The sequence below is a fragment of the Littorina saxatilis genome, linkage group LG17 (assembly GCF_037325665.1).
Source record: "Littorina saxatilis isolate snail1 linkage group LG17, US_GU_Lsax_2.0, whole genome shotgun sequence".
NCBI classification, from domain to species: domain Eukaryota; kingdom Metazoa; phylum Mollusca; class Gastropoda; order Littorinimorpha; family Littorinidae; genus Littorina; species Littorina saxatilis.
The window spans coordinates 692,059-708,365 of record NC_090261.1 but is presented as its reverse complement, the minus strand read 5'-3'; the positions used below and the strand labels follow the sequence as shown (position 1 = coordinate 708,365).

General features: G+C 43.0%; 1 protein-coding gene across 3 annotated transcripts in view; it reads left to right on the top strand.

Moving 5' to 3' along the window:
• The first annotated feature begins 51 nt into the window (after window positions 1-51).
• Window positions 52-16,307, top strand: part of LOC138951689 (transmembrane protein 62-like) — a 36,393-nt gene continuing 20,137 nt past the window's right edge. For all 3 annotated transcript variants that reach the window (XR_011451194.1, XR_011451193.1, XM_070323248.1), the window contains exons 1-8: window positions 52-285; window positions 534-645; window positions 2,149-2,286; window positions 2,594-2,639; window positions 3,295-3,442; window positions 4,488-4,612; window positions 5,787-5,909; window positions 9,556-9,711. Coding sequence is in view for 1 of the 3 variants with exons in the window: in XM_070323248.1 (XP_070179349.1) it covers window positions 67-285; window positions 534-645; window positions 2,149-2,286; window positions 2,594-2,639; window positions 3,295-3,442; window positions 4,488-4,612; window positions 5,787-5,909; window positions 9,556-9,711 (1,067 nt within the window). In the remaining 2 variants the exon portion in view is untranslated. The remainder of the gene's footprint in view (window positions 286-533; window positions 646-2,148; window positions 2,287-2,593; window positions 2,640-3,294; window positions 3,443-4,487; window positions 4,613-5,786; window positions 5,910-9,555; window positions 9,712-16,307) is intronic.

Sequence of the window (16,307 nt, the reverse complement as noted above, 5' to 3'; positions counted from 1 at the left end):
CCCTTTCTGAAGCAGACGTCAACAATTTTCTAAAAATTGAGCATGATTAAGATAAGGCGATGACTGATGAAATATCTCTCGCGCAACTCTTGGAGGTCGGTCATTATGAAGGCCTTTTTTGTAGTGATAGGCACGGTCATTATATTGTCCGTTTTGTGGGCAGCGCTTCGGGATGCACTTGATCCCAACTTGACCAGTCAATATGAAGCATCTCGCCGACTGGGGGACAGAGGAGAGGGTCCCAAGATGGATGGTAGTCCCGACAACATCTTCTGGATGGTGCAGGTCGGTATCTATGGCCGGTAGAAGGATATGGGGGTCTAGGATTGTCAGGGTCAAAGCCTTTTGTCTGCTTTGATAAGGCCATTGAGCCTTTTTTATATATATTTATTTTTACGACGGACTCAACAGTTATTGGTATATGGCAGGGGTCAGGCTTAACACTGGATCCTTATTCAAATATTTGAAGAATTGATGAAAGAGTTTTCTCTCTCCTGTGTTGTTCCTTGGTCATATTTGTGTGTGGTGTGCAGCTGTCAGACATACACATCAGCAAGTTCAGGGACTTGAAGCGAGGTCCTGACCTGGAGCAGTTTTGCCGGGATTATCTCCCTGTCATCCAGCCATCACTGGTGTTGATCACAGGTAAACATTCATTGTTACCCTGGAGGGTTTGGTGTTCTTAGTCTTAGATAGGGCTGTCATTCAGTCTCATAGTCATTGCTCTCTTCATGCTTTTAAGTACACTTATTCCAGGTTATTGGGTTTGAAACGGCTCCAACAGTGAACAGCCTGAAGAGCAGACTATATGATGCGCATTGGAACAATCTCCCATCTATCATCTAGATATGATCCAGAATGCCAGATCACATCATAGATTCTTTTTTTTCTATGCCACCGTGCATTGCCACCTCTGTTATTGTTTTGTGTATTTTCACACATAATTAAGGAACGGTGAACAGGCCTTCACGGGTCTCACTCTCAAACACTGGTCAAGTCAAGTCAAGTCAAGAAATATAGGAAACAAAACTGTGCAGTGGAAAGAAACTGTTGACCTGCCGTCCGTTGTCTTTGTCCATCTTTTTCCTTAAATACAAATAAAATGATATAAAAACCTGCACCTGCAGGTCATCTGATAAAACGATGCTGTTAAAACTACAATAATATGCTGAAACATTGTGCATACAGAATGTTGCCACTGTCCATGTAAGATTGTGAAAGATTGATCAACAAATTACATTTTCTGGTACAGTTTTTATGACCCTCTTTTACCATCAAGATTCTGTTTATTTCTTTACATTTTTCTTCACCCCTTTCTTTTTACATTTAGTCAAGTTTTGAACGATTCAGACTAAGCTACTGGACCGATCTTTATGAAATTTGACATGAAAGTTCCTGGGTATGATATCCCCAGACGTTTTTTTCATTTTTTCGATAAATGTCTTTTATGACGTCATATCCGGCTTTTTGTAAAAGTTGAGGCGGCACTGTCACACCTTCATTTTTCAATCAAATTGATTGAAATTTTGGCAAAGCAATACGAAGGCCGGACTTCGGTAATTGCATTTCAGCATGGAGGCTTAAAAATTAATTAATGACTTTGGTCATTAAAAATCTGAAAATTATAATTAAAATTATTTTTTTATAAAACGGTCCAAAATTACTTTTATTTTATTCTTCATCATGTTCTGATTCCAAAAACATATAAATATGTTATATTTGGATTAAAAACAAGCCCTGAAAATTAAAAATATAAAAATTATGATTAAAATTAAATTTCCTAAATCGTTTTAAAAACAATTTCATCTTATTCCTTGTTGGTTCCAGATTCCAAAAACATATAGATATGATATGTTTGGATTAAAAACTTGCTCAGAAAGTTAAAACGAAGAGAGGTACAGGAAAGCGTGCTGTGCAGCACAGCGCAACCGCTACCGCGCTGAACAGGCTCGTCACTTTCACTGCCTTTTGCACTAGCGGCGGACTACGGTCATTCACTCATTGTGAAAAAATGCAGTGCGTTCAGTTTCATTCTGTGAGTTCCACAGCTTGACTAAATGTAGTAATTTCGCCTTACGCAACTTGTTAATTTGTGTATTCAGGGTATTTTTTTCAGTAAATTTCAGTAAATTTGTTGTGTTATTTGAGGGGACCTGACTGACGCGAAGACTTCAGACGACAGAACATCCGGGCAGATGGAGGAGGAATGGCAGATCTACAGGCACGCCATTGACACGTGCAAGACATTCACGTCGGCCACATTTCTAGACACTCGTGGCAATCATGGTGAGCTTCTGTGTGTGTGTGTGTGTGTGTGTGGGGGGGGGGGGGGTGCTCTCTGCGTGTGTGTGTGACAGGAGGGACAGAGAGTTGGAAAGACAGTCAGAGACAAATGGACAATTGGATAAACACATTGAGACCTGGCTGAAAAAACAATACCTCAGTTAACTGACTAAAGTCTAATGACAATTGACATGGGTTCTGGATTTGCTCAGTAGAAACACACCGTGCTCTTTTATGTGGTTGCTTTTGATCTATTGTTTGGCATTACTTTGCATATGCTTTTGATCTATTATTTGGCATTACCTTGCAGATGCTTTTGATGTGGCTGAGGTCAGTGGAAGCAGCAATTTATACAGGTATGTAAAGTGTACTTTTTGGGAAATGCCTAACTAAAGATAAATCGTAGTTATGGGGTAAAACTTTAGCAAAAAGTAAATTGATTTTGTGGGGGAATAATTTGTTCGGATATATATATATCTTTACTTTTGGTACATTGTTGTTTGGAAATACCTTTATTGCAGGAAACACCTGCCCTGGTAGCCGCTTTGTGTGTCAGACTTTGTGCTAGTGTGTTGATAGCTGTTTCATGTAAAAAGTAGTGATCATGAAATTTATGGTTGAATCACAATATTTGAACGTTGCTCTTCATCTTACTGGCTACGTTGGGTATCCCCACAGACTGCACCCGGCTGCTGTTCAACTACCGTCTTGTACAAGCACAATGCCTTTCACACAGTGTAGACACTAACTTGGTCCACATCTTCATAATTATGAGGCCACTGAAATCCGGCAGTTGCTAAATGAGTTCTTTTTACGAGGGGTCCAATGTGATACTAAGAATAAAACTGTCCTAGAGTCGGTGCTATAATATGACTAGAGGTACAATTTTAGTGTTATACGCGTGTTTTTGTGTTGACTGAGGGATGTGCACTATAAAGGTAGTATTACATGTCGCGTTTGTGAGTTTTCTGTCAAGGGAATATAACATGATGTTCTCTGTTGTTTTTGCAGGAAGTACTCAGTGATGGGAACACAGCACGCCCTGTCGTATCACCACCAGCATGTGACACCGTTCGGCACATACTCCTTCATCGCTGTCGACGCTTGTCCCGTCCCCGGACCTCGCAGACCATTCAACTTCTTCGGCTACCTGGATGATGTGAGCACGCAGCGTTCTTCTCACGCCTCTCACGCTTTTCTTTTTGGTCTGACGCAGCGTTCTTCTCACACCTCTCTGATGCTTTTCTTTTGGGTCTGACGCAGCGTTCTTCTCAGGTCTCTCTCACGCTTTTCTTTTGGGTCTGACGCAGCGTTCTTCTCACGCCTCTCTCATGCTTTTCTTTTGGGTCTGACGCAGCGTTCTTCTCACGCCTCTCTCATGCTTTTCTTTTGGGTCTGACGCAGCGTTCTTCTCACGCCTCTCTGACGCTTTTCTTTTTGGTCTGACGCAGCGTTCTTCTCTGGCCTCTCTGACGCTTTTCTTTTTGGTCTGACGCAGCGTTCTTCTCACGCCTCTCTCACGCTTTTCTTTTTGGTCTGACGCAGCCTTCTTCTCTGGCCTCTCTCACACTTTTCTTTTGGGTCTGACGCAGCGTTCTTCTCACGCCTCTCTCACGCTTTTCTTTTGGGTCTGACGCGTTGGTCTGAACCCTGGCTGGTCGTGTGTGTTTGTTTTTGCGTGTGTGTTTCTAGGCGTGTATTCTGTGCATGTGAATGTTAGCGATTACTCATTTGCATGTGTGTACTTTTTAATTAAATCTGGGTTCAGACAAGATTTGATTTAAATGAAGCATTGTGAAACAATAGAATTTTAAGCTGTTTTCAAGTTGGTGTAAGTTGTGATTGACTGTATTCAAGTTGGTGTAAGTTGTGATTGACTGTATTCAAGTTGGTGTAAGTTGTGAGTGACTGTATTCAAGTTGGTGTAAGTTGTGATTGACTGTATTCAGGTTGGTGTAAGTTGTGATTGACTGTATTCAGGTTGGTGTAAGTTGTGATTGACTGTATTCAGGTTGGTGTAAGTTGTGATTGACTGTATTCAGGTTGGTGTAAGTTGTGATTGACTGTATTCAGGTTGGTGTAAGTTGTGATTGACTGTATTCAGGTTGGTGTAAGTTGTGATTGACTGTATTCAGGTTGGTGTAAGTTGTGATTGACTGTATTCAGGTTGGTGTAAGTTGTGATTGACTGATTGACTGTTGCAGGTGAGAGTGCACCAGCTGGAGGGGCTGAGCGTGGAGAGTGGGGGCAGCAACTTGACCGTCTGGTTCGGCCATTACCCAACATCCTTCATCGTCCAGGACCCGCCCGGCATCAGGCACGTCATGAGGTAGGCGCACCTTGTCACAGACATAACTCACTTGGAATGTTTAGGAAAATGGAGCAATCTGAGCCATGAGTTTTTCTCTGTTTTCAAGTTTATTTGTATTTTTTTTGTTTTGTTTTTTGAGTCACTTGAGAAAAAGTGACTCTATGTAATCGGTCAGTGTTAGTCTGTCCGTCCGGCCGGCCATCCGGCCGGCCGTCCGGCCGGCCGTCCGGCCGGCCGTCCGTAGACACCACCTTAACGTTGGACTTTTCTCGGAAACTATCAAAGCGATCGGGCTCATATTTTGTTTAGTCGTGACCTCCAATGACCTCTACACTTTAACGATGGTTTAGTTGACCTTTGACCTTTTTCAAGGTCACAGGTCAGCGTCAAAGGAAAAATTAGACATTTTATATTTTCTCGGAAACTATCAAAGCGATCGGGCTCATATTTTGTTTAGTCGTGACCTCCAATGACCTCTACACTTTAACGATGGTTTCGTTGACCTTTGACCTTTTTCAAGGTCACAGGTCAGCGTCAAAGGAAAAATTAGACATTTTATATCTTTGACAAAGTTCATCGGATGTGATTGAAACTTTGTAGGATTATTCTTTACATCAAAGTATTTACATCTGTAGCCTTTTACGAACGTTATCAGAAAAACAAGGGAGATAACTAGCCTTTTCTGTTCGGCAACACACAACTTAACGTTGGGCTTTTCTCGGAAACTATAAAAGTGACCGGGCTCAAATTTTATGTGAACGTGACTCATTGTGTTGTGAATAGCAATTTCTTCCTGTCCATCTGATGCCTCATATAATATTCAGAACTGCGAAAGTGACTCGATCGAGCGTTTGCTCTTCTTGTTTTGTTGGTGGTTTCAGGTTTGGGGGGAGGGGGGGGGGGGTCTGGAAACCCCGGAAACCCCCCCCCCCCCCCCCCCCCTGGATCCGCCCCTGTACAGACATACCTCACTTGGAAGCTTGTCTGTTTTTTGTGTGCCAATTTGTGGCTTTTCCCTAGTAAGACTACTGAAGAGTGATTTTCACAGTATCTCAGCTCAAACTGTACATGCTGTGTTGTAATAGAAACAGGGTAGCACACCTGTGTTTAAGTTGAAAGGTGTTTGGTGTGTTGTAATAGGATAGGGGTAGTGTACCTGTGTTTAAGTTAATATCTGTGTGGTGTGTTGTAGGAATGGAGTAGCATACCTGTGCGGCCACCTGCACACGCTGGGAGATCATGTGACCAAGATGTTCACACGCCACAAGACGGGAACCTTGGAGCTGGAGCTGGGAGACTGGAAAGTCAACCGTGTGTACGTCACATGTTGTGCTGGGTTATGCCAGGCTGTATTATTAATCATTTCACACTGCTTATTGCGGTCATCTTCGGATGATACTAAAGTTGTGTTGTCAGGAGACAAACAAGTCTTTGAGTAGTGCATGAGGTAGATATATTATTTTTGAGTTTAGCATTTGGTAAAGTAGGTGAAATGTGCCTGCAGAGATGAATTCACCAGCATTCAGACATATAAAAATGTACACCCACACGCTCTGACCCACGCACACACACACACACACACACACACACACACACACACACACACACACACACACACACACCACACACACACACACACAAACACACACACACACACACACACACACACACACACACACACACACACGACCCCCCGCGGGTTAGGGGGAAGAATTTACCCGATGCTCCCCAGCATGTCGTAAGTGGCGACTAACGGATTCTGTTTCTCCTTTTACCCTTGTTAAGTGTTTCTTGTATAGCGCGGATATAGCTCAGTTGGTAGCGCGCTGGATTTGTATTCAGTTGGCCGCTGTCAGCGTGAGTTCGATCCCAGGTTCGGCGGAAATTTATTTCAGAGTCAACTTTGTGTGCAGACTCTCTTCGGTGTCCGAACCCTCCCCCGTGTACACTACATTGGGTGTGCACGTTAAAGATCCCACGCACGGCAGTTTCTGCTATTAGGTTTAGTTCACAGGCACAGCCGGAATCTGCCCCCTTTATCACCCCTTCCTCAGTGCCAGGCCGCCAGCGGTAATAAATCACCCATCCCCCGGTTCAGCGCTGGCTACACAGTAGTGACTGTACAACCGCGCGATAGCACCACCCACACAAGCCATCTCAGCAGTAGAAGGCTAAGAGAAAAGCTCCCTTCTACTAGCAGGCCAGAGTGCGGCCCAGCTCAACCTCTCGGCAGCTACGCACTGCTATCTCTGCCTTACGAGTAAGCTGTGTGTTTTGAAAACACTTCTATCTTGTTAGTTCTCTTGAATTACGATGTCAGCATGTGTGTTATTTACACATAGCCTTGTAGTCAAGACCATAAACTTTCAAACGATACTAAATATGACCACTATGCTGTAGGTGTGCCACTGCTGTAGCCTGCTGAAAGAAGACAGACAGAGAACAATACACACGGCACAATGTAATTAATGACATGTATTTGAGTGGCTACAGATCGCGCCACGGTCAACGTTTGAAGACAGAACAAATTAAAAACAAATCTGCAAGGTTATGTTAACAGATGTTCATGCTGACACTTTGAAGACTTTTACCTTGTGTGTGTGAGGTATCTTTTCTTGAGCCCGCTTACAGGTATCCAAATAGGAAAACAGTATTCCAAAATGTCAGCACACGGCAGTTGTTGTTGTTGTTATAGCGAGTTTTACTTCCATGTATCTTGGGGTAGATTTAAAGATGGCTGTTCACATTATACTGACACCAGCAAACCAGGGTCGGCAACGGGATAAATGATATGGACACCCACTGCTGGATTCGAACCCGCGACCTTTCAGTTCGATCACGAGCCCACGCGCTCTACCGACTGAGCTATCCAAGCTCCCAGCACACGAAGATACATCAATGTTAAAAAAGTTTTTCAGTTTGTCCGCATAGTCCACACACAGTTTCACATTACGATTATGATCTTTTTTATATTTAGTCAAGTTTTGACTAAATATTTTAACATCGAGGGGGAATCGAAACGAGGGTCGTGGTGTATGTGCGTCTGTCTGTGTGTGTGTGTGTGTGTGTAGAGCGATTCAGACTAAACTACTGGACCGATCTTTATGAAATTTGACATGAGAGTTCCTGGGTATGAAATCCCCGAACGTTTTTTTCATTTTTTTGATAAATGTCTTTGATGACGTCATATCCGGCTTTTCGTGAAAGTTGAGGCGGCACTGTCACGCCCTCATTTTTCAACCAAATTGGTTGAAATTTTGGTCAAGTACTCTTCGACGAAGCCCGGGGTTCGGTATTGCATTTCAGCTTGGTGGCTTAAAAATTAATTAATGACTTTGGTCATTAAAAATCGGAAAATTGTAAAAAAAAATAAAAATTTATAAAACGATCCAAATTTACGTTTATCTTATTCTCCATCATTTGCTGATTCCAAAAACATATAAATATGTTATATTCGGATTAAAAACAAGCTCTGAAAATTAAATATATAAAAATTATTATCAAAATTTTTTTTTCGAAATCAATTTAAAAACACTTTCATCTTATTCCTTGTCGGTTCCTGATTCCAAAAATATATAGATATGATATGTTTGGATTAAAAACACGCTCAGAAAGTTAAAACGAAGAAAGGTACAGAAAAGCGTGCTATCCTTCTTAGCGCAACGAATACCCCGCTCTTCTTGTCAATTCCACGTGCACTGCCTTTGCCACGGGCGGTGGAGTGACGATGCTACGAGTATACGGTCTTGCTGCGTTGCGTTGCGTTCAGTTTCATTCTGTGAGTTCGACAGCTACTTGACTAAATATTGTATTTTCGCCTTACGCGACTTGTTTATTCTTGCAGAGCGTTCCCCACACAGTCTACACAATGCATTAACACAAATTAGATGTTTAGTTTCAGTATGCTCCATTATAAAACACACTGCATACCCAACATACACTGTCACATGAAGACAAAGAAGAAAACTGGAAATATTAGGTCACACTGCTGCACAAAATAACTGAGTGTGATGTCACTTGTAATAATACTATGATTCAATCCTTTCTTTTCTGCTGAACAGTGGGTGAAAAATTTGCCTGTCACAACACAATGCCACACAAATGAAACACACAGCGTACATGTACTCTGATGATCAGAAACTAATACAAGACAAAAAATCTTCAAGACGAAACCACATGGAAAGTGCTCCAGACAGGGCTCTTCAAGATATAAACTAGATACAAAATCTGGTTCTGCTGTGAGGCAGTGGCAGGAAGGCAATTAAACCGTGGGAAATTGACTCATTTTCTGCTGCCAGCCAGTGGAACAAAGAAGGCTGAAGCTCCAGCTGGGGCAGGAATGTGCTAACAGATAAGCAGGGCAGGGGCTGTGTGAGCGAGGTGCCAGCAGCAAACTAAATCATGCTGTCTGTGAAAGGGGGAACCGCCGTGCACGATTGACAAAAGGGTCTTTCCTGGCAAAAATTGCTTAGGCACAGTTAATAATTGTCTACCTATACCCGTGTGACTTGGAATAGTAGGCCGTGAAAGGTAAATATGCGCCGAAATGGCTGTAATTACTGGCCGTATAAAATTTCATCTCACACGGCATCACTGCAGAGCGCCTAGAACTGTACCCACGGAATATGCGCGATATAAGCCTCATTGATTGATTGATTGATTGAATATAGTAAATTTTTGTAAAGATTTTAGTCAAGCAGTATGTAAGAAATGTTAAGTCCTTTGTACTGGAAACTTGCATTCTCCCAGTATTGTACTACGTTGCAAGCCCCTGGAGCAAATTTTTGATTAGTGCTTTTGTGAACAAGAAACAATTGACAAGTGGCTCTATCCCATCTCCCCCCTTTCCCTGTCGCGATATAACCTTCGTGGTTGAAAACGACGTTAAACACCAAATAAAGAACACACACACGCAGCCCAGAGAAGTGTTCCATGTAATGTGTGTGTTGTCCACTGTGCAGATTGCGAGTGCTGGCGGTGGACCATGACCTGCTGACCTTTGTGGACGCCAGGCTGGGCGACTGGCCACTGGTGCTGGTCACCAACCCCAAGGACGCGCTCTTCCTGACCCCCAGACACCAACCTGTAGACGCCATCAGTCAGTCTTCACACATCAGGTCAGTTGTCATGGTTACACTGTCACCGTCATGGTAACACTGTCATTGCCGTGGTTACAGTGTCATGTCACTAGTACCAAGGACGCGCTTTTCCTGACCCCAGACATGAACTTGTAGATGCTATAAGCCAGTCTTGACACATTAGGTCAGTTGTCATGGTAACTGTTAGGTCACAAATGCTATTGACCCGTAGCTTGTCGCTGTGTGATTGGGAGTGAGTGGAGTTCCTATTTCACATCACTGTGTGTTTGCACAGCACTGACATGTGAGCTGCAGTGTGTGTAGCTGTGTTGTCAGAACGATGTCAGTCCTACCTACAACATCACGTCACTGTGTGTTTGACATGTGAGCTGCAGTGTGTGTGGCTGTGTTGTCAGAACGATGTCAGTCCTACCTACAACATCAGAAATGTCAGCTAGCCGCCACAAGGCGGACATTACAGTGCCAGTTGACAGTCCTCTGGTAATGATCCCAGTCCTAGTAGTGATGATGTTGTCACTGGGACTGTTCACAGTTGTGTGGTAATGATCCTAGTCCTAGTAGTGATGATATTGTCACTGGGACTGTTGACAATCCTGTGGTTATTATCCGAGTCCTAGTAGCAGGCATGGGAATTGTCCGCCGAACGGCGGATTTCCGCCGAAATTTTTGCTTGTTCCGCCGGAAAAGCAAAAGTGTCCGCCGAAAAAATAAAGGGAAGCAAAAGTATCCGCCGAAAAAATAAAGGGGGGAGGCACACAAAAAAAGCACCGGTTACTTTTGCATTAGCGCAAAAGCCCGCGAAAATTTGTTCACGCACTGCTACCGCCCGCCTCAGTTACTTGAACTTTGAGTGAAACAGCTCGCTGTTGATTCGCGGGCACGCTATAGGCTTCGCGGGCACGCGACAGCATTGAACGCACTGTATCAGTGAAAATATCGATCGCGCGTGTTGTAAAACGTGGTCAAAGATTCGATGACACTGGATGCGCGAAGAAATGGGAGTGGGTGTCGGCTGTTGTGGAAGTGAATAGAGACAAACAGCGCGTCGGCACCCAATTTAGAAAAATTGATGTCCGTGGTTCAGCATGGTGCATCGCCTGCAACACCTACTAACTGTTACTGATCATCTCCGCAGGAAGAAGCACATTGAAACGTGCTCTTCTCTGAAGGACAATCAACGTTTGCCATACATGTGGGTTTTTTTCTGCTCAAGTAAGGCACAGTGCTCTTGAATTGTTTGATTTTCCTTCGATTTTATACGGCAGAAAAATAACAGATTTTGGCTCAAGTCAAGCGAAGAACACCGCTCTAGATCTGAACTTTGCGCATCTGTTTCAGTTTTTCTCCATTCGAATGTCACTGTGCTGATCGTATTCGTAATCTTCGAACTATATTTACCAAATTTAAGCAAGGGTTGGAGCTGGGCTGGTACCCAAACCGCTAACCCACAAATCGAAGAAAAATCTATGCGTTTTTATATACCTTTTTTTTAAACTCCTTGTAAGAGATCATGGGAAAGTAACTTAAGTAGGCAATTCTTATTGGTGAGCCTTTGTAACTTTTATGTTTGAAAGTAAACCAGATTGTGTTACAAGTTACATTTTCCTGTTTGTCTCAACAGATCAAGGTTTTAACAAATTTCAACCATATAATACATGTTTTTATTTTTTTTCTTCAAAAAATCAAAAATTTGGTACTAAAAACTCTGATTCTAAAAACAGAATTTAATGGCAAACTTGGAGCTCAGATGACACCAGATTGCACCATCTGGGTTCTTTGGAGAAAATTTTTTCCGGGGGGGGCATGTCCCGGACCCCCCTAGTAATGATAGGCGCTTCGCGCAGTCGACTTGACGCTTCGCGTCTTCAGTTAAAAATGTTCAGCCTTTTTAACAATTTTCAATTCCCATGCCTGTAGTAGTCATGATGTTGTCACTCTGACTGTTGACAGTCTTGTGGTAATGATCCCAGTCCTAGTAGTCATGATGTTGTGACTGTGACTGTTGACAGTCCTGTGGTGATGGTCCTAGTCCTAGTAGTCATGATATTGTGACTGTGACTGTTGACAATCCTATGGTGATGATCCTAGTCCTAGTAGTCATGATGTTGTCACTGTGACTGTTGACAGTCCTGTGGTGATGATCCTAGTCCTAGTAGTCATGATATTGTCACTGTGACTGTTGACAGTCCTGTGGTGATGATCCTAGTCCTAGTGGTCATGATATTGTCACTGTGACTGTTGACAGTCCTGTGGTGATGATCCTAGTCCTAGTAGTCATGATATTGTCACTGTGACTGTTGACAGTCCTGTGGTGATGATCCTAGTCCTAGTGGTCATGTCACTGTGACTGTTGACAGTCCTGTGGTGATGATCCTAGTCCTAGTAATAATAATAATAATAATAATAATAATAATAATAATAATAAAGTGTATTTATATTGCGCCTATCCCTTACAAAAAACAAAAATATTTGGCTCTAAGCGCATTACAACATGTGTAGGGACTTGGTACAATCAAGTCTGACAAATACAATAACACAATATACAGTCGGTCTCTTAGGTAAAACTGGGAAAAGCAGCTTCGACATTTAAACACTGCTACTAAAAAAAATCCTCTAACAATGCATACTGCTTTACAATATGCATTTATGTATAAATATAGTTAAAGAACATCGAGTTAATAGGAATTAGAAAAGGTTCTTATGATAAAACTATATATTGTTATTTCATATGTTACGTGGATTTCCATTGGTCAATTGGGCAAAACTGAGCTCAGTGCAAAAGTGATATCGACGACATTTCCGTCGATATCAGTTTTGATATCGACGACATTTCCGTCGATATCAGTTTTGATATCGACGACCTCTTTATTGCTTCCCCACTTCAAAACTGAACAAAAACACCTAAATTTGAAAACAAACAAATATATATGAAAATGTAATGATCCCAGAATTTAGTTGAGCAAGTGACTAAAGACTTTTTGAAAGAAAAGACATTTGAAAATACTGAAAAGTACAAGAAAAGAGTGAACAAAAAGAAATAATAATCAGAGGGAGGGGTATATGGAACAGCCAAAACTGAGACAAATACTTTTGTAATTTCTTTACAGTAAATACAACACTGATGTCCCGAGAATTAGCAATATATCTAACATTGACTGACTGTGTGATGATTATCTTCTGCTATTGGTCTGTTTCGACAGTGATATCAAACTAATCTCGACCTCCGGTCTCGATTTTGATATCTGACTGTCTCAACAGACCATAGCAGAAGATATCGTCACACAGTCCGTCAATATTGGGTACAAGCGAACGACGAAGAAGAAGAATAAAACTATCAATGTCGATGTATAACAAGTCATTCAACGTAAATGGCCAAAGAACAACAACAAAGCAGTGATGATAAAACAGTTATACCCAATGGCTAATAACGAGGCAGAACTAAATAGTATCGACACAAGATTAAAACAAAACATATTCCTGGAGACACATTTATACATGTATCAAATAATCAATATACAAAATACAGCCCACGCACACTCGCACACACACACCAAGGCACGTGTAGTCGCACTCATAGTGCACATGAAACAGCAACCCGCCCCCAGCCGGCCCACTGTGACAGCGCGCTACGATGGCAAGTGACCCCTCTCCTCAATGTGGCAGATACTTAACAGGCTAGGGTTTGAAGTATTGCCGGAAGAGATGTGTTTTTAGAGAGGACTTGAAGGAAAGGAGAGAGGCAGAAAGGCGGACAGACATGGGCAGAGAGTTCCAAATAGAGGGAGCTGTGTAGATAAAGGCGCGCTTGCCGAAAGCGTTCAGTTTGACGCGTGGGACAACAAGGTGCCCTGCGTCAGCGGATCTGAGGTTGCGTGTGGGGACGTGTGGCTTTAAGAGCAAAGACAGGTGGGAAGGGGAAGAGTCTTGCAGGCTACGGTAACACAGGGTAGCTATTTTGTATGGAATGCGTGCTTTGATTGGTAGCCAGTGGAGGGTCATGAGGAGAGGGGTGACATAGTCGCGCTTGCGCTTGCGCAGCACAAGACGTGCTGCATTGTTGATGATGCGCTGTAGGCGGTCTAGCTTGGCGTCTGGGAGGCCGGCTAGGAGCGAGTTGCAGTAATCCAGTCTCGACAAAATAAAAGCCGAAACCAGTGTCTTGGTTGCGTCGAGGGAAAGAAGGTGTCTGATTTGGCTAATCCTCCGCATTTCAAGAAAGGCGGTTCTGCAGAGTGAGTTGATGTGGGCGTCCATTGACAGGCTAGTAGTCATAATATTGTCACTGTGACTGTTGACAGTCCTGTGGTGATGATCCTAGTCCTAGTAGTCATGATATTGTCACTGTGACTGTTGACAGTCCTGTGGTGATGATCCTAGTAGTCATGATATTGTCACTGTGACTGTTGACAGTCCTGTGGTGATGATCCTAGTCCTAGTGGTCATGATATTGTCACTGTGACTGTTGACAGTCCTGTGGTGATGATCCTAGTCCTAGTGGTCATGATATTGTCACTGTGACTGTTGACAGTCCTGTGGTGATGATCCTAGTCCTAGTAGTCATGATATTGTCACTGTGACTGTTGACAGTCCTGTGGTGATGATCCTAGTCCTAGTTGTCATGATATTGTCACTGTGACTGTTGACAGTCCTGTGGTGATGATCCTAGTCCTAGTGGTCATGATATTGTCACTGTGACTGTTGACAGTCCTGTGGTGATGATCCTAGTAGTCATGATATTGTCACTGTGACTGTTGACAGTCCTGTGGTGATGATCCTAGTCCTAGTAGTCATGATATTGTGACTGTGACTGTTGACAGTCCTGTGGTGATGATCCTAGTCCTAGTGGTCATGATATTGTCACTGTGACTGTTGACAGTCCTGTGGTGATGATCCTAGTCCTAGTGGTCATGATATTGTCACTGTGACTGTTGACAGTCCTGTGGTGATGATCCTAGTCCTAGTAGTCATGATATTGTCACTGTGACTGTTGACAGTCCTGTGGTGATGATCCTAGTCCTAGTGGTCATGATATTGTCACTGTGACTGTTGACAGTCCTGTGGTGATGATCCTAGTCCTAGTGGTCATGATATTGTCACTGTGACTGTTGACAGTCCTGTGGTGATGATCCTAGTCCTAGTGGTCATGATATTGTCACTGTGACTGTTGACAGTCCTGTGATGATGATCCTTGTGGTCATGATATTGTCACTGTGACTGTTGACAGTCCTGTGGTGATGATTTTAGTCCTAGTAGTCATGATATTGTCACTGTGACTGTTGACAGTCCTGTGGTGATGATCCTAGTCCTAGTAGTCATGATATTGTCACTGTGACTGTTGACAGTCCTGTGGTGATGATCCTAGTAGTCATGATATTGTCACTGTGACTGTTGACAGTCCTGTGGTGATGATCCTAGTCCTAGTAGTCATGATATTGTCACTGTGACTGTTGACAGTCCTGTGGTGATGATCCTAGTCCTAGTAGTCATGATATTGTCACTGTGACTGTTGACAGTCCTATGGTGATGATCCTAGTCCTAGTAGTCATGATATTGTCACTGTGACTGTTGACAGTCCTGTGGTGATGATCCTAGTCCTAGTAGTCATGATATTGTCACTGTGACTGTTGACAGTCCTGTGGTGATGATCCTAGTCCTAGTAGTCATATTGTCACTGTGACTGTTGACAGTCCTGTGGTGATGATCCTAGTCCTAGTAGTCATGATATTGTCACTGTGACTGTTGACAGTCCTGTGGTGATGATCCTAGTCCTAGTGGTCATGATATTGTCACTGTGACTGTTGACAGTCCTGTGGTGATGATCCTAGTGGTCATGATATTGTCACTGTGACTGTTGACAGTCCTGTGGTGATGATCCTAGTGGTCATGATATTGTCACTGTGACTGTTGACAGTCCTGTGGTGATGATCCTAGTGGTCATGATATTGTCACTGTGACTGTTGACAGTCCTGTGGTGATGATCCTAGTGGTCATGATATTGTCACTGTGACTGTTGACAGTCCTGTGGTGATGATCCTAGTTGTCATGATATTGTCACTGTGACTGTTGACAGTCCTGTGGTGATGATCCTAGTCCTAGTAGTCATGATATTGTCACTGTGACTGTTGACAGTCCTGTGATGATGATCCTTGTGGTCATGATATTGTCACTGTCACTGTTGACAGTCCTGTGGTGATGATTTTAGTCCTAGTAGTCATGATATTGTCACTGTGACTGTTGACAGTCCTGTGGTGATGATCCTAGTCCTAGTAGTCATGATATTGTCACTGTGACTTTTGACAGTTCTGTGGTGATGATCCTAGTAGTCATGATATTGTCACTGTGACTGTTGACAGTCCTGTGGTGATGATCCTAGTCCTAGTAGTCATGATATTGTCACTGTGACTGTTGACAGTCCTGTGGTGATGATCCTAGTCCTGGTAGTCATGATGTTGTCACTGTGACTGTTGACAGTCCTGTGGTGATGATCCTAGTCCTAGTAGTCATGATGTTGTCACTGTGACTGTTGACAGTCCTGTGGTGATGATCCTAGTCCTAGTAGTCATGATATTGTCACTGTGACTGTTGACAGTCCTGTGGTGATGATCCTAGTCCTA